General features: G+C 37.6%; 2 protein-coding genes across 2 annotated transcripts in view; one reads left to right on the top strand and one right to left on the bottom strand.

The window, feature by feature from the left end:
* LOC136968560 (flavin-containing monooxygenase 5-like) overlaps positions 1-8402 on the bottom strand; it is a 223361-nt gene extending 214959 nt beyond the window's left edge. The window contains exons 1-2 of the mRNA XM_067262552.1: positions 7782-8402; positions 1321-2395 (exon numbers count right to left, since the gene is read on the bottom strand). Coding sequence (XP_067118653.1) covers positions 1418-2395; positions 7782-8402 — 1599 coding nt within the window. The 3' untranslated portion in view covers positions 1321-1417. The remainder of the gene's footprint in view (positions 1-1320; positions 2396-7781) is intronic.
* A 1277-nt stretch (positions 8403-9679) lies between these two features.
* On the top strand, positions 9680-17687 carry LOC136968600 (flavin-containing monooxygenase 5-like). Its single transcript, XM_067262599.1, has 2 exons — positions 9680-10301; positions 16672-17687. Exons 1-2 carry the CDS (start codon positions 9681-9683, stop codon positions 17647-17649), a joined length of 1599 nt encoding a protein of 532 aa, XP_067118700.1. The 5' UTR covers position 9680; the 3' UTR covers positions 17650-17687.
* The last annotated feature ends 1714 nt before the right edge of the window (positions 17688-19401 follow it).

Raw genomic sequence — 19401 nt, 5'->3', positions numbered from 1 at the left:
CGATCGGCATTTACACCCAGAGATAATAGCGACATCGAACTAGCAAAGTATCTACAAGGAGAATGCGTGTGTTTAGTAGTTTTTTTACAGCCGACCGCCTCCCGTGTGTCCTTTCGGCGGTTTTATTTTAAAATGTCGAATAATTACAAAATAACAAGACTTTTTTAAAATTTTAACATATTATTAATAAATCGGCTATCACCCGAATACTTTTGCGCTTACTTTTAACGTATTAACTATTAGGCCAGGAACACACATGCGTAAAATTCGGCGTAAAATCTAGCGTAAAACAGAGAGCGTAAAATTTTTCTGAAATTTTGGCTGAAACAGAACTGAAAATAGAGTAGAGCGTGTCTCTACTTTTTACGGCGTAAAATTTTTACGCCAAAATTCCTCCAATAAAGAGAAGTCTTTTCTGTGACGTCAAAATAGACACGTGCTTTTTATTCTAACAATGGCGGCAATGAGGGTTAACCCTACAATTGCGACGGTCTCGAAAAAACAAAAAATAAATGAAATAGAGGAGTTTATCGAATCCATTCGACCACATCGGTGTCATGTATAAAGCCACTATATTTAAACAACGTTTATGGATGGCTATAGGTGCAAAATTTCAAACAACAGGTAGGTCTTGTAAAATCGATATATAGGCTTAGGATTTGGATTACACGCACGTTCTTTATTTGAATTCGGAATACAAGTGTATTAATTTAAATTTTCTCTATTATAGCAGAGGAAGCGGAGAAAAAATGGAAGGTACAAAGGAATAGATATATGACAAGAAAAAATTAATAAAATTAGCACTGTTGGTAGCAGTGGTGTTTCCTACTCGGTCAGAATTTTTACGTATGTGTGTTCTGACATAAAAGCGTAAAACAGAAACTGAACTGAAAGCTGATTTCCGATTCAGTTTTCTGCCACACAATTTTACGCATGTGTGTTCGTGGCCTTATACGTCATATCGCGAGAAGGATCGGACTTAATGAAGATTTTACACGTTAACATTTTCAATTTTATTTTTAATATACAACTAATCTTACTCTTCAAAATTAAGTGTTTTGTCGTTCGATAATACTGTAACAATATGATCTTTTTTAAATAATAAAATCTCGTAACACTATAATATGACGAAGACACTATTTATTAACCATTTTGGCTTCGAGCGTAAGATTCAAAGTTTTCATCCGCTGTTACGAATATTGGTTTAAAAAAATACATAAATAACAAAAGTTTACGGCAAAACTTTCTTTATAACTATAAAACTGAACAACGAAACACGAACCGCAACTTCAATTACGTCGCGAGTGGTCTGTCCACCACGTTTAAATCAGAAACGACAAGAAAAATCGAAATTTACTACCAATGGCATTGGTGCACAGTATCACCCAGGCACGTTGTTTCGCATTACGCTTCGACTTCAAAAATACATTATCTTTGAAAACAGAAAAACAATTACCACAAAAATGACTGAATAGGCGAGAATCGAGTGATTTTCTACTTTCTTCGTCGCTTTGTGTCTGGTTTGCAAAGGAGCGACGACTCTTTGTGGATAGCCGAGAATGGTTTCTCGAGCTTCGCTCCACGAATGAGGACCTCGAAGTCTGTATTGATAAGGAAGACTCGGACCGGTCATCAATGCCCAAAATAACTTCGGGTCGGTGAAAAACATCTTCGCGAAGTCGGGTTTCGCTCCGATTAACGAAGCTAATTCGTCCAAGTAATTGATGTAATCCACTTGGATGGTGTGACGTTTGGCATCGTAATAACGCTTCTTGATTGCTCTCAATTGTTTCTCGATGTCTTTTCTCATTTCTTGTTCGCTGGGAAAAGGAACCTTCTTTACTAGAACTTGAACAAACCATCTAATTTGCATTTCACCGATGGGAAAGCCGCCTCCTACAGATTGTACCAAACCCATGATACCTAAGGTGGGATGTTTCAGATGCGGAGGATATACGAACTTGTATAATTCCACTCGGTTATCCGCGGTGTCTACGATCTTCTTATCCAAGAAAGGAAACTTAATTTGGTATCCGGTGGCCAGAATGACGCGGTCTACTTCGGTGACTTCGGAGTCTCCTTTAAAAAGTACTCCGTTTTCTTCGAAACGTTCGATATCGCCTTTGACCGTGACCGTACCGCTCAAAATTCTGTTCGGCAATGCGTCGTTAACCATGGGATGTTGCTGAAGAAATCTGTGTTTGGGCTTTAACTGGTAAGTTTCGTGATCGAAAGCCTTATTCAAATATCTTTCCATATACCAGCTGGACAGACTGAGAGGAACCAAATTGAACAATATATTTAGAAATCGGGTAGTGAGCGCATCGTCGATTGGTCTTCCGTTTTCTCCCACTCTGTGCATTACCCAACAACCTCTTCGTGTACTAAGGTATACCTAAAAATAAATAATGGTAAATTACAAATTATTGGTGAATTCTAAATATAAATTATAATAAAAACATTTGTTATAAAATTTCCGAAGAGACGTGAACTACAAAGTGAAAGATATTTTTCATTTAATTAGTGATTATTATTAATTTTTGGTGCGTAAAACAAACTAATTTTTAAGATATATTATTTACAGCAATGTTTCTCAATGGGGCGATATCGCCCCCAGGTGGGCGATTTTTCCATGTCGGGGGCGATTAGTAACAATTTATATTTTGGGGGCGAAAAGCAATTTTCTGGGCCGGTATAGTGAAACGTTATATTAAGAACAATTAGATATTTTATTCATTATATGGTACAATAATTAAAGAAATAGCATTCCTATAACCCTTCTTCCTTCCACTTTTAACTCTTTTTAACCGTCCAAACAAACAATCGGTTACAATTAACACAAAAAGGTGATTTGCGATTACTTTTGACAAATTTCGAACAAAAGATAAACAGATTGGCTCGACTTCGTCAGCCTCGAGGTTCGCACTAACAATAATTTTTCTGTATACTTAAACATTTTATATTCAATAAAATGTCTTCGATTTTATTATATTCGCTAACACTTATGTTTTTTAATTTGTTGTTATGTTCAAATTTAATACTTATTTTGAGCAAATAAATGTTTAATTTTTTACAAATTATAATTATCGAATAAACTAATAAACCCAACAAAATTTTTTTCGAAGCGAAGGGGGCGATACTACGTGATGGTTTTATTGAAGGGAGCGATGATTCGTTAGAGATCGAGAAACACTGATTTACAGCGATGTTCGATACTGATATAAATAACGAACACCTTACTCTATTGTTTGCTCTGAATCTAATTCTTGCCTGTAAATATCGGGTAGTATTTACATACCCGAACTTTTCTTAAATGGAGCAGTCCATCCTTCCTGACAGTTCGTCGGGAGGTTGGTACTCCAACTTTATTCACGACCTTGCTTCTCATCTTGCTTTGCAAGGGTTTAAATACATACGTGCGGACGTAGCCGCTATATTATTATCCCGACATTGTTATCTAATTTATAATTTATTTGTATCCGGATAATGTTGATGAGTTCGAAAGTTCACTCGTGTTAGAATGTTCGTTAGGTTTTTTGAGTAGTGACAGTTTGTCTTTTCCTTGTCTAAGCTCCTACGAACTCCCCTAACACTTTGTGCACGATACTCACTTCGGTATTAAGAGGATTCTTATGTCTTATTGTGTTGTTCTGTGGTATTGGTGTGTATTTCTTCTTCCTCCCCGTTGTGTTTTATCGCTGTTTTTCTGTCCTCCGTTTCGTTGTATTCCATCCTTTCTCATCGTACTATTCTGTCGTTCCCATTGACATATTCTGTCGCGTGTTCCCGATACTTACTTTGGTGAGGATAGGGGTTTCCCGTCTTTATCGTTGAGCGCTATCATAGTATTCTGTGATTATTCCTCCTAGTTGTTGTGTTATATCTTTCTGCTGACGTTGTATTCTATCATGGAGTTTTATTGGTAATTTCCCTTCGTTGTTAATCTTGTAAATGTGTTTGCAGTTAGTGTTTCGTACGAAACCATTTCTTGTTTCGGCGCGTTTTCTTAGAACGCACTGGTTGAGTTCTTACATGTATTCCATTGTATATTAGTTATCGGTTATTATGGCTATAGAAACAATAATAATATTAATTATTTTATAATACAGTGGAGGGTGTATCACTATAATCTATGGTCGGCTACGAAAGTTATTTCACAAACTATTCCAATAGTTGATAGGAATATGTTTGATAAGGCATCTATGTGGTGCGGGTTGTTTTGACGATTTAATTTACTTAAGTGAGCAGTGCAGAGTATATCACTATAGTCTAAAGTCTGCTATGAAATATATTAGCACGGTCTAGTACTATTGATGTCGAAGAGGTGAACAATTTGGCATTTATGTCGTTCAAATGATTTAGTTATGTACATTTGCGGAAAGTATCCCAGGCAATTTGAATTAGTGTAGAAATCACCTACGTGTTACGGTAGAGAGGCGAAAGTCCCATTGCAGATATTATGTATTTCACCGAACTTTTGGACCTATTTTATAAATAGAGTTCGGCAATCCCGAGGAAAGCACCGAGAATTAACTTACGAGAGGATGGAAGTGAAATGGAATGTCCTAAACTCGGCATCGAATGTGAACACTAAAGACCCGTTACCAATTTGTACTACCCTAACTGCTACAACAGAAACATTCACAGCCCGTATTCATCCCTTAGGAAGAGCTAGTTTTTATCGAGATAATTTCGATTATAGAGGTTTTCCAGCATAAATTAGCTAACTGTTATTTACTCATGAGAATATTTTTTTTTCCTATATTCTTTTCTATATTATATTTTTATAGCTTATTTTAATAAATTCATTAAAATGATGGTAGATATGCTCATTATTGATCGAGATTCGTTTTCGTACTGGCCATCGATATCCTTCTTTATTGCATATCGGCATTAGATTATGTCTTGGTAATTCGTATCTGATACAGTCCATTAGTATGTGTGTTGGGGCTTTTTGAGTTCCGCAGTTTTTGCAAAGACCGTCACTCCCACGATTAAATCTTCTGCGGTAGTCTGCAAAATCTCCGTGTCCTGTCAGAAATATTGCATTTTTATGGTGTATAATAAAGTAACTATTCGTAACTCTTTGGTTTATATCCGGTAGATATTCAAATAGTTCTCTGCCCGTTCTCGACTCTTCCCATCTTCTTTGCCAAATGATTAAATATTTATTTTTTATTTCTCTTTTTATATATTGCTCTGACAGCTTACTGTATATTTCCTTTAGTGTTAAATCACTGGCCTCCTTTGCCAAGTTATCCGCCTTCTCGTTGCCAATGTTTCCCATATGGGCTTTAACCCAACTAAGTTGTATCTTATTTATTCCAATTATGATGTTTTGTCTAATACTGTTTATAAGTTCGTGCGTATTGTTTGGGTCATTAAGTGCCTTTAGTATCGATTCGCTATCCGTGCATACTGGTACTTGTAGATTCTTCATGTTTGTATCGATCCACTTTATTGCCTGGTGGATTGCAACCGACTCTGCTTGGTAATTATTACATTTGTTATCTAGTTTAAATTTTTTGTGATATTGCTCACGTGTTCTTGTAAAATACATACCCGAACTATAATAAATGTTTAGTATACATACTTATATAATTTTATATTTAGAGAATATTTTAACAAATACAGCTGTTCCTCGCGTAACTTTGGCGAGATAATACACGGGCGCATTTGTAATCATTTACAATTACTGCTGTTGAATTTTCTTTGTAAATAGTAAAGATCGAATCTATGAAGGGAGAAGCAAATGCTGGAGGTGTGAAATATCGTCCAATACAAAGTTAAAATTTAATCTATGGCTGTCGTTATACGTCCTTCGCTCAAACTCGTAATTTCCACGACTGTGTCGACGACAGTGAGTGAGGATTCGCTGTATATTCTCTAGAAGTGAATGTATCTCCTATAAAACAGCCTCGGTTAGTTTGACACGAAATAAAGTCATTGTTAGTTGCGTTGTTTTTGATCGGACTCGCTGTACGAACGGATTATGGTACAGGAATATGTAAATTAATTAGTGCTCTTCGCTTAAGATCAATGCTCCCTCGCATCGGTGCGTGAATTCTGAACAAGACGTTGAAGTAAGCATTACTTCATGTTGTATTCTGAATATCATTTCATGACATTACGTTCTCGGTGATATCTGCCATCATCCACTCGAAGCATCACAGTTTTGAGGGTAGACTGTAGTCATTTAGTGAACAGTTCGGATCACCACGAACGCTTCAATTCCTTGTAGCATTCAACATTACTTCATCAGGTGTCAAAAAACTCAACTTTTATAAAGAAAAATTTCACAAATCATTACACAATTTTCTTCGGTCTGCTGCGTTGACAATTCGTTAAATCTCTGTTCCCGTATTAAGCTTCGAAGTGGGTGACTTTGATCACCCACTTTAAAGCTTAATAACGTGTGTTATTATGACGAAATTTCTGAAATTCTGCAAAGAGATTTGCGTATTCGGAACATTTATACTATAACATTGAGTTGTTCGGAAAGTAATTTCGTTTTTTTATTACTAGAGGAATTAGTTGTATTTTTACCAGCCAATTTGATTTTAAACCACATTTTCATTATATACTTCGACAACTAACATTTTAAGGCTTATTTGTAAAAAATTTTGTTCGATTCTGTACAATTGTTTTTTTTCGGTGACCCATCAAATATGGAAAATCGAAAGCATCATTTTCGGCATATTTTGCTTTTTTATACCTAAAAAACCAAAATGCCGTTCAAACAAGAAAAAAATTGTGGCACATGTTTGAAAAGACGTGTCGAGAGAAAGACGGTGCCAAAACTGGTTTACAAAACTGCGTTCTGGCAATTTTAATATCGAAGATACACCACAATCCGGATGGCCATTCGAAGCCAACGAAAACAAAATAAAGGTACCGATCGAAGCGATCTGCCGTATAACAACGCGTGAAATCACTAAGACATTAAATCTGTTAAATCGAACCGTTTATTATGACTTAAAACGAATCGGTTTCGTTTCAAAGCTCGGTATATGGGTCCCACGCGTTATTAACGAGAGATGCTCTGTATGGTGGGATTTTAAAAAAATTTGTTTTTGAGCTTTTACCAGACAATTTAACAATCGATTCCAAAGTGTACCGCCATCGAGTAAACAAATCGAGTAATATCGTCAAACAGAAAAGGCCAGAATTGATCGACAAAGAAAGTGTAGTGTTTTACCACGATAATGCCAAATTTCACACGAGTTTGGTAACTGGTCGGAAACTGTTATAGCTTAGATGGGATGCGCTATCGCACCGACCGTATTCGCCAGACCGGGCACACTCGGATTATTACTTGTTTTGGTCTATACAAATTTTTTTAACTGTAAGACATTTACTCGAAATGACAATGTAAAAAATTACTCGGATCAGTTTTTTGTAAACGACGATCAAAATTTTTACGAATGTGAAATCGTGCTACCACCAGAAACAATGACGACGGATATTTGACCAAAATGGTCAATATATAATTCGATAAAATATTTATTTATTATAAGAATATTTCGTTTATTTTTCTATGAAAAAAACGAAATTACTTTCCGAACAACCCAATATTACGCAGTTAAAGGTCAAGAGGAAGGGAGATATAGGGGTCGTGTGTCTTATCTCGAGTAGTGTCAGATTTAATAACGATTTTACTAGTTATTTGCATTTACAACACGCGAATGCCTGTATACGTATAAACACGTATAAATCATATGAAATGAAAAGTAACATACGTTATACTAAATAAAATAACTTATAAAAATTTTAAGTTTTACTTTTTGAGCGACTGAACTCGTCTCCACAGCAGCGTCACCCGCAGAATTGCCCGCTCCTACCACCACAACTCTCTTTCCTTCGAATTCGTTCGGTGTTTTATAACTGTGAGTGTGAGTGATTCTTCCTCTAAACTTTTCCTGTCCGGCGAAAGTAGGGATATTCGGAAACACGTGATGGCCGGTGCATACCATAACCGCGTCTACGGTCTCTTCTCGCTCCTCTTTACTCTTCGAGTTTACACTCGCGATCGTCCATTTGCCGGTCGAATCGTAATCGTCGGCCCGAACGATCCTTTCCACTCGATGGTGGAACTTGATGTGCGGCATTAGATCGAATTTCTCTGCGTAGAGACGAATATGCTTGAACATCATGGTGTTATGCATGTAATTCGGATACTCCTTCGGAGGAGGAAAATCACTGACCGCAGTCATTTCTTTGCTGGAATTGATGATAGTGGATTTTGTAACGGAAGCCAAACCCTCTTCGTCGCTGTCTCTGTATCTCCACAGACCTCCTATGTCGTCGCTTCTTTCGTAACAAACTACATCTAAGCCTTCTTCTTTACAGCCTTTGATGGCTCCCAGGCCACAGACACCCGCACCTATTACGGCTACGCGCATCTTTAATTTAGTGTAATTGTCCTCTAGTTGTTATAGATAATGCAGGATAAACTGATCTTCGGCAGATTTTATGTCGTGTGTTTATATTAGCCTACATTCAGTTTTTTTTTAATCAGAATATGATAAGGCGATACGGATGGTATCACGTGTCTTATCTGGTTGAATTGGGGTTCTGGACGTTTTAAACTAGAGCAGAAAATATAAAAGTGGACGATCCCTACCTAAGCACTTTCAATATTTATTATCTAGCTGAAAAGCAGTGATTATCAGAAAAGTTTAAACTGATAGAAGGTAGATTAAATAAAAGAACTTATTAGAAATCTCGCTACTAATCGTTTTAAATATCGATAATGCTGCGTATCATAATTTTCTACCGAAACTTTGATAAAGAAATAAATCATAAAACCGAATTCGCCCATGGTCGTCTCCGTCTGGAACGCGATCGCTCGCTCACGCGGCCGCTCGCATGACCTACTTTTTAATCTAAACTAAATCGCCGTCGCGGCTCCCGTGTCAACCGAGACACGGCGGTGTCAAGGCAAGGCATCAATCAAAGAGGTGCCGACCCTCCAGTCACATATTTAATTTGAAATTTTTCAGTTTCCAAACATATTATAACATTTATTCTGTTTAATAAGTTACGTAATGATGTTATACAACCTGTCGGAAAAGTAAAAACTTATAAACAGTCCGTAGACTATTAATGATCCGAGAAGCTTGTTTTGATGTTGCAATTTAAACAGAGATAATTAAAAAACCACTTTAACTTTGAATACTGCGAACATTTTTGAATAAACAGAGACATTTGAACTTTTCAGACGATAAAAGTCGAGAACATTCTTTGAAATTTCCAATTTATTTCTTGCTCTGGTTTTATGGTTTATTTCTTTCCCAAAGTTTTGGTAGAAAATTATGATACGCAGGACTATCGATATTTAAAACAGAATTAGTTGCGAGATTTCGAATAAATTCTTTTATTTAATCTACCTTCTATCAGTTTAAACTTTTCTGATAATCCCTGCTTTTCTGCTAGATAATAAATATTGAAAGTGCTTAGGTAGGGATCGTCCACCTTTATATTTTCTGCTCTAGTTTAAAACGTCCAGAACCCCAATTCAACCAGATAAGACACGTGATACCATCCGTATCGCCTTATCATATTCTGATTAAAAAAAAACTGAATGTAGGCTAATATAAACACACGACATAAAATCTGCCGAAGATCAGTTTATCCTGCATTATCTATAACAACTAGAGGACAATTACACTAAATTAAAGATGCGCGTAGCCGTAATAGGTGCGGGTGTCTGTGGCCTGGGAGCCATCAAAGGCTGTAAAGAAGAAGGTTTAGACGTAGTTTGCTACGAAAAAACTGATGACATAGGAGGTTTGTGGAGATACAGAGACAGCGACGAAGAGGGTTTGGCTTCGGTTGCAAAATCCACTATCATCAATACCAGCAAAGAAATGACTGCGGCCAGTGATTTTCCTCCTCCGAAGGAGTATCCGAATTACATGCATAACACCATGATGTTCAAGCATATTCGTCTCTACGCAGAGAAATTCGATCTAATGCCGCACATCAAGTTCCACCATCGAGTGGAAAGGATCGTTCGGGCCGACGATTACGATTCGACCGGCAAATGGACGATCGCGAGTGTAAACTCGAAGAGTAAAGAGGAGCGAGAAGAGACCGTAGACGCGGTTATGGTATGCACCGGCCATCACGTGTTTCCGAATATCCCTACTTTCGCCGGACAGGAAAAGTTTAGAGGAAGAATCACTCACACTCACAGTTATAAAACACCGAACGAATTCGAAGGAAAGAGAGTTGTGGTGGTAGGAGCGGGCAATTCTGCGGGTGACGCTGCTGTGGAGACGAGTTCAGTCGCTCAAAGAGTAAAAATTTAGAGCTTTTCCTACTTTTAGCAATTTCTATTCCGTTGTCTTTGTAAGCTGTACGTGTTTAACCACGGGCGAATCTACGTAGGGACTAATAGGGCTTAAGCCCCGGGCCCCGAGTGTCGAGGGCTCACAGAAATTGAATTATTATAATAAATTTATAATACTTTTTCATTAACAACGAGCACTTATGGTTTAGTAAAATATAGTTAGCATTAATAATATAATAATGATGATAATTTATAGTGTTATTAGTATTAACAAAAAATGGGGCCTGATTGGACTTCAATAAGCTCTAGGCCCCGACAAACCTAAATCCGCCCCTGTGTTTAACCATACACGCGTGTGTTATAGGTCTTGTGTATAGGTACTGTGTTTTTGTCTGAAGGTTAAACGAGGTCCGAAGGTCGAGCTCGATTACCGTACTAATAATTATTAAATACCGAGTAACCTGTCACTACATGCAAGCGTTAGGCGCTACCTCTTATCAAATTTAATAATTATGATTTGATTATAATTATTTAATAAATTCTAGAGGCGAAGGACTGGAAGGCTGTCGGGTAGCGTAACAGCGCATCCACACGGTAAGCGGCGGTTGCAAATTCGATCCCACTTCGAGCCGATTCTTTTCTTCCGGAATCGTCTAAATTATTTAATTATAATTATTAAATTTAATAAGTTATGGCGCCTCTCGCCTACTCTGGTGCCAAATTACTCGACATTTAATTATTATTAGTAGCCTTCCGGGAGTCTTTTAAGGATAACTGGCCTCTATTTAGGCATTAAAAACAAAAAAAAAAAATTAATGCGTACGAACACAAAACTCCTGACTTGGTTATTTTGAAGGACAAAATCGCTTATAGTGTCAATTAAGTAAGAAAGAAAGTGAGAATTTATTGATAAGTCAGGTGTTCCGATACAATAATCTCGTCGGCGGTTTTGGCCTATTCTTTACTCATCGGGAACAACAAATTTATTAAAATAAATACGCAGTAAACCCTCGATTTAACGTTCTGAGGATTTAGTAAATTTTTTGTCCTAAAGGAAATAACTATAGATAATTTATTTTATCCACGAGTATAAATCACCCAATATACAGTAATACCTCGATTTTCGTTGACTTCGGTTATCGTCGGTTTCGGTTTTCGTCGATTTTTTTCGCGAAAAATTTGTCCCGGATTTCGTCGGTGTACTGGAGTGACCTCGCTGCTAATTTTGCGAAAACAAAGGGCGACCCAGGAGTTTTCCGGCGCAGCGTGGCATTATTTCTCGTTGTGCGAACATTACCCCGCGACGGCCCACCATTGGCCAACGGTTTCGTTCCTCGAACGCTGGGAGTTCGGTCGTGGGTTCGCACTTGGCCAGGGCGGGCTGGCCACGTGGAGTTTTCCGGGTTTTCTCCACGTCTGTAACGCCCGAATAGGGGCCAGATACCTTTAAACGGATTTCCCGGAAGGCATTATTCCCGTCGATACGACCATCATAAACGCGTACAACTACTATTACGTGACAATTACGTCACACTTTTCCACGGGCGATATAGGCTAGAACAGAGGTTCCCAATCTTTTTCGGTTTGCGGCTCCCTAAATAATCGGATTTTTTCGCGGCGCCCTTAATACATCTACGCCCTAAATTTTTTGACTTTCTTCATCTATACGCCCTAAATTTTTGACTTACTTGAAAAATTGGAAAACTTTCCTTTTCAAAAGCGATTATCCAATTAACAGCGAAAAATTAAAAACAGATACTTACTATTTTCCTTGGGATAATATAAAATATCTAATTTCAACTGTTTCGGTAATATCTATATTGAGACTGGACAACCACCATGTGGTTAGGTTAGTTGAAAAATAAATTAAACACGAATTTTGAATTCACAAACAATTTATTGAACGTTTATTGTTGATTAACATTATTAAAATTATTAATGGGATGGATGGGCTCGATGTTCACTACACAACTTCTCAAATCTCGGAATAAAATTGGATATGGCGACCCTCATTTCTTGTTCAACGTTAATTTTCGAGCGATATTTACTTTTTATTACTGCGACTGCCGAAAACCCAGCTTCGCACAAATAGGATGTTGCAAACGGAATTAATATTCGTAGAGCTTTACCACTAAGCAGTGGATATTCCTCTTTTACTGATATCCAAAAATCAGAAAGTTCCATGCTACCAAATTTTAACTTTAAAGTATTATCGCAAGACAAGTCAATAAAAGATTCTTCTTCTAAAGAAGTAAATTCAGATGGAGTCTTGGCTCTAAATGGGTTTTGAATCCATGTAAATTTATCAATATCTGCTTCAAAGTATTTTTCGAACTTTTTTATAAGCTCTGATCAACTTTGATAAGCTTTCTGATTTATAAGATCAACAAAAATGGATTTTATATTGCAAGACAAATTAATTTCATTGGAGGTTACAAACTGGTGCAACAAGGGAAAACAATCACTGATACACTCTTTATTAATTTTTATTTTCCATAGCTGTAATTTTTTTCTGAAAGCTGAAATCTTTTCTGTTTGCTTTAAAATGTGCATATTGCGTCCTTGTAAGGAGATATTCAACGAATTTAACTTTTCAAAAATATCACATAGATATGCGAGTTTAATCAAAAAGTCTGTTTCCACAAAGTGTTTGGCATACTCATGTTTTTCTTCTTCAAGGAAAGCGTATATTTCTTGCCGTAATTGGAACGTACGAGACAATACACCTCCGCGAGAGAGCCATCGTGAGTGGCAGTAGTACAACAAAGATGTGTATTCGGCTCCCATATCTTCACACATTTTTTAAAAAAATCTTGCTTTCAGTGGCCGAATTTTTATATAGTTTACTATATTTACTACACGTTCTAAAACTATATTTAGTGGAGGACTCATATACTTTGATGCCAGTGCTTCTCTGTGAATGATGCAATGGGTCCAAACTGAATCTGGAGCTTTGTTTCGAATAAGCGCCTGCAATCCTCCATAAGAGCCGGACATTGAACGACCACCGTCAGTACAAACACCAACGCACTTTGTCCATTCTAAATTATTTTCAACCATAAATATATTCAGAATCTCGAACAAATCGTAAGCCTTTGTACAGTACTTCCAGTAATACTTTTACAAAAGAGAAGGTCCTCAACGATTGAATTACCATCTAAGAACCGTACGTAACAAATCAAGTGTGCGTCCTTATTATTATCTGTGGCCTCATCGAGTTGTAATCCAAATTCACTTTTTTTTAATTTTTCAATTAATTGTATATTAAGATCCTCCCCATGTGCTGAATTCTGCGACTAATGGTATTGTTAGACAAAGGGACTTTTGAAAGCAGTTTTCCCGCCGTCTCGCCAATCATAATGTTTACTAAATCTACAGCAGCCGGTAGAATGAGTTGCTCTGCGATGGTATGGGACTTTTTACACTTAGCAACTCTATATGCAACTTTGTATGATGCTAGCAAAGCATTATTTGGTATTGACATATGTTTAAAAATGCTGCTTTTTTGTTGTTTTAATTCAATTAACTTTTTGGTAAAAAAGTCGCGAGGTCTACCAACAAAGTTAGAATGGTTGGTTTCTAAATGTCGTTTTAACTTACTTGGAAGCATACATTCTGGTGCCAAAACTTTCATACACAACACACACTGTGGTCTCTCCTTATCATTTTCGTTTATTGATGTAAAGCCAAAATCCAAATAACTGTCACGACGTTTTCGCCTCTCGAAACCCTTGCCACTTGTTTCTGGAACATCCTCTCTAGATTCAGCACTATCTTTATTATTCGAGTTTAATAAGAATTTGTCCATTTTTAGGGTGATCAGAAAAATAACTTTTGAAAATTAACTTAACCACCATACTGTTAAGTTAGTCGTTAGTCCAACAAACAAAAACTAATGCAAACACTAAGATGGTGACAACGAATGAACAGAAATCCAACTTGGTACTGCGTTACCCACGCTTAGCGTCTAGCTCCACACCCAAGCTTTAGTGACTAAACCACTAAAGCATGGGTGGAGAAAGAAAACAATGAAAGACTCGAAAGTTGCTAAATTCTTGGAATTTTGTCAGCATACACGATTGTTGGCGCAAAATTTCGAGAATTGGAAATTCCAAGAAAATTGCCGAATTGTTTAATTGAATATTTCGCGGCGCCCTTATGACGGCATCTCGGCGCCCCGGGAGCCTCGGCAACGCACACTTTTAGGGAATCACTAGGCTAGAAGTTCGTGTCCAACTAGCTTCTACGAGACAAGAGATTATCCCGCGTGTCTAGCCGAACAATTCCATCGCTTTCATCGTAATGCTAATTATCTTATCATTAATCTTAATGCTTTTATCTTTATGCTAATTAATCTTTTATGTTAATTTCTTATTGCTTTTAGTATTTAACGCTGTATTAATTCTCTATAAAATGTATTTTTCGTATATATTTCGGAGTGTATAGAACGAATTAATTGGTTTTACATTGATTCGTATGAAAATAATTGCCTGGGTTTTCGCCGGTTTCGAATTTCGCCGATTGTTTTCGGACGGATTATCGACGAAAGCCCAGGTATTACTGTATACTTAAGTCATATTTTATTTATAACTATACTTTATACAAAATTTCACTATATTCTGTACATTACAGTATAAGTTTATTTTTAAAATACTGTTCATTCGATTTAACAAATGCTGTTTCGGCAATATCGTACACTCATCACCCCCAATTATATCATTAAATCGGGTTATACTCATTGGTGTAGCCAGGATTTTGTTACGGGAGGGGCCTAGTATAGGCTGTAATTTTCTGGAGAGGGGCACCAGGTTAACTGGTGGGGGCCGGGCTGTAATTTTCTGGGGAGGGGCACCAGGTTAACTGGGGGGACCGTGCCCACCCATGCCCCTTCCTGGCTACGCCCATGGTTATACTGTATTAAACTTAGTCCTATATTTATATTTATGTTCTTTCTATATTCATGTATAAAGCGAGAACGTTTACTTGTTTGTTCGTTTGCTGGAGGTAATCTCTGAATCTACTGAACCGATTTTTAAAACTTTTTCGGTATTCGAAAGCTTCTTCCTTCCGGATGAACATAAACTGTATAATTAAAAAGGGAAAGTGCACGAGAAAGATGTATTGACCGCGGCACCGTGTTTTGTCTGCTCCGTTCGAGGTTAATCCTCGTTGCTACATTGTGGGCAACATAAACTTATCTATTCGATTTCGGTTTTGTTTCGTGCAGTTCGGGTAGTTCTTTATAAGCTTTACTGATATTGTCTTGGTCGTTCGTATCTTATAATCATACTCTTATTTTACTTATAACTATAAGGAGCGAATTTACTTCCCAGAGATCAAACCAAACTTTGTACGCAGGCCTGTACTGTTTTTACCTGTTCGTCGCTTTAGAATGATTAATCCTATCGTACCATTATTTACATTAATTAAGAAATAGTCTTACGTTACGAGATATCTACCTACATAAATTGATTCTTTCAGTTACTTTTCGGATGTGCGCGTGCATTTGGGTCTTATGGACGATAAAATGCTTAGAAGAAAATCACAATTGTCACGAAATACATCCGTGTCGAAGACACTTTACTCCTTCTGCTCGTTTCTTCTCTCCTATAAACTGCCAAAACATTAACCGATCTGAACCAAATTCCTCGTAGTTGCTGTCTGATATTCTGTGAGAAATATGAACTACCAAAAAATTCGGACCCCTCACTCCACTCTGATTTCATCTTCTTGCCGAACCTTTTCAGCGATCTGGACAAATTTTGCATAGTTACTCTCTGGCACACTGCGGGAAAACATACGCTACAATATAACTAGAATAATTCAGCCTCTTTTTGAGTTCTCGGATAACACTGGAGACTTTTCGCTTTTTTTAACTCTTTCCACCCTGTGGGCACTAAGAGGGCCTCTATTTAGTAAACCCATTATGAGTTCGGCCAGGCCCACGATTGGGCGGCCGGGTGGTGAGGGACGGAGCCCGACGTATCCGGACCGACTACCCCGAAAAATTCCTGGGGATGTTTCGACCCGTTCGGATTCGAACCCGGGTCCCCCGGACCGGTAGGCTGCCTTGACCGCTCGGCCATCCGCCCGGGAATTTTTGCTATTTAAGGTCAACTGGTTGAACTAAAAAACAACAAGATATTTGCTACCTTGCGATTTCCATTTACACAGGTTTTATTGTATCAATATCTTCAAAAAACACATTTATTTTTGAAACACAGATATTGACAGAAAGCGAGAAATATAACAACGACTATATCAACAAATCTTCAGTTTGTAGCTTATGCATCTTGAAATTTTCTTACAATTATTTTAAAAATAATTTACATATATATTTCAAGAATATGTTATAATTTACCATTATTGATTTTCAGGTATACCTTAGTACTCGAAGAGGTTGTTGGGTAATGCACAGAGTGGGACACAACGGAAGACCAGGCGACGATGCGGTCACTACCCGATTTCTAAATATATTGTTCAATTTGGTTCCTCTCAGTCTGTCCAGCTGGTATATGGAGAGATATTTGAATAAGGCTTTCGATCACGAAACCTACCAGTTAAAGCCCAAACACAGATTTTTTCAGCAACATCCCATGGTTAACGACGCATTGCCAAACAGAATTTTGAGCGGTACGGTCACGGTCAAAGGCGATATCGAACGTTTCGAAGAAAACGGAGTACTTTTTAAAGGAGACTCCGAAGTCACCGAAGTAGACCGCGTCATTCTGGCCACCGGATACCAAATTAAGTTTCCTTTCTTGGATAAGAAGATCGTAGACACCGCGGATAACCGAGTGGAATTATACAAGTTCGTATATCCTCCGCATCTGAAACATCCCACCTTAGGTATCGTGGCTTTGATACAGCCTGTAGGAGGCGGCTTTCCCATCGGTGAAATGCAAATTAGATGGTTTGTTCAAGTTCTAGTAAAGAAGGTTCCTTTTCCCAGCGAAGAAGAAATGAGAAAAGACATCGAGAAACAATTGAGAGCAATCAAGAAGCGTTATTACGATGCCAAACGTCACACCATCCAAGTGGATTACATCAATTACTTGGACGAATTAGCTTCGTTAATCGGAGCGAAACCCGACTTCGCGAAGATGTTTTTCACCGACCCGAAGTTATTTTGGGCATTGATGACCGGTCCGAGTCTTCCTTATCAATACAGACTTCGAGGTCCTCATTCGTGGAGCGAAGCTCGAGAAACCATTCTCGGCTATCCACAAAGAGTTGTCGCTCCTTTGCAAACCAGATACAACGTGACGAAGAAAGTAGGAAATCACTCGATTATCGCATATTCTATTATATTTATGGTAATCGTTTTTCTTTTAACAAAGTTAATGTATTTTTGAAGTTTAAATGTTAAGCGAAGCAACATGCCTCGTGATACTGTACACGAATGTCATTGATAATAAATTTGGATTTTGTCATCGGTGTGTTATTATTTTCTACCCGGAAATACATTAAGCAATATACGCGCTAAAGTAAATTAAAAAGTTATTTGTAATATTGCACATAATGTATCCCGAAAGAATTTTAATACAGTATAGAATCCGGTAAGCTTGAGATCGGAATTAGTCCGGATTTCTGAACTCGGTGAATGTAGCGTATACTTAAAATATAAAACAAACAAGAAAACGTTAAGAAGCTGTCTTAAAGTACTGTACATCCCCTTCGATTCAGTGAATTGCATTTTTTTCTTTTTATACTCATTAATGAATTCGCTAATTAACGATATACCTCTAAATCAATTTACTACAACATTATTGATTAAGTAAATTAACGAAAAACACAGAAAGACCTATACCCATCCAGTGGCGTAGCGAACATAACTGGCGCCCGACACTTTATTGGCACCCCTCTTCCCCCTCCAGAAACACATAGTTTGTCTTGGAGACCATTTAGGCGCCCCTCTGAAAGTGGCGCCCGGTGCATGATACACCCCCTTGCTCCCCCCGCTACGCTACTGTATCCATCTATATACCATAACAAATCGATGCAGAGTGGCGCAGTGGAAGAGTGCTGGGCCATAACTCAGATCGAATCCAAATGGTTCGAAATATTCCCAGAAATTTTTCGGGTGTGGTCCGGATCCCGTCTCTCGCCACCCGGCCGCCCCATTATGGGCCTGGCCGAACCCGTAATGCGCTTGCTAAAAGAGACCGTTTTAGTGTCCCGTGGACACTAAGAGGGCCTCTTTTAGCAACAGTTTTAAATAAACATAAGCAATCACGATCGACTGTATCGAAATCTTTCTCGAGGTCAATAAAAGCAGTATATAATTTCCCTCGTTTCCTCGAAAGTGATATTTGAATAAGGCCGACCAAAATACAGAAATTATATTCGACGCCTCTATTTTAAGCTTAAATCAAAATAAATTACCGAATTTGGTCCAACGAAACACTTTCAAATAATTCAACCAATCGGAGAAGTATAGCATTTTCAGACGGTTTCTTAGTTCGAAAAAATTATCAAATTTTTGGTCATCAGTTTCGAACTAATGACCAGAACTGTTTAGTATTTTTCTTTCTCACTAGTTGTGAGTTTATTTTAGACAAAAACAACTTTTTCTTCGCCTTACATAACGACTTACAGCTTTCTCTTAATTTGCAGTATTCGTCCAGTAAATTTCTACTTTTATTTCTACGAAAAACATTCGTAGTACTCGGTTCTTTGTTTTCTTTAAACGTAGACACCGCGGGTCAACCGTAAAGAAATATTTTTCTTAACCATTTCACATCGCGAAGCCGAAGTTAACGAAGTCGTCAATAGTTCATTGTAATAACTGTGCGCATCCAATAAAAAAAAGTGTTTTTAACTGAAATATATAACGAAGTAAAATATCAAGAAAACTAAAATCTATGCAACAAATTCACATTTACTGTTATTAAATCTATAACAGATAGACCAATCGTCGAAAGAAAAGTAAATTTAGCCGCATAGTCGGCGATAAATCGACCGTTTAGAATATTTCATCCACTCGACTTCATTAATTGTAGATATCCTTTTCCTCTTTGGTTTAATTAATATCAAATCGTTAATCTTCGGGAATTTAACACATTAACCTCTTAACAGTGGAACAGTCAGACCCGGCGCTACCAGTT

The sequence above is a fragment of the Centruroides vittatus genome, unplaced genomic scaffold (genome assembly GCF_030686945.1).
Source record: "Centruroides vittatus isolate TY-2023 unplaced genomic scaffold, ASM3068694v2 contig_15, whole genome shotgun sequence".
NCBI classification, from domain to species: Eukaryota; Metazoa; Arthropoda; class Arachnida; order Scorpiones; family Buthidae; genus Centruroides; species Centruroides vittatus.
Note: the sequence above shows the minus strand (reverse complement) of the source record. Positions and strands in the feature narration are given on the sequence as shown.

Bases quoted from the DNA above. Each gene is read 5' to 3' on its own strand.
- LOC136968600 (XM_067262599.1), top strand. From the start codon at position 9,681: ATGCGCGTAGCCGTAATAGGTGCGGGTGTCTGTGGCCTGGGAGCCATC. The intron at 10,302-16,671 runs GTAAAAATTTAG...ATTGATTTTCAG, and splicing joins CGAGTTCAGTCGCTCAAAGA to GTATACCTTAGTACTCGAAG.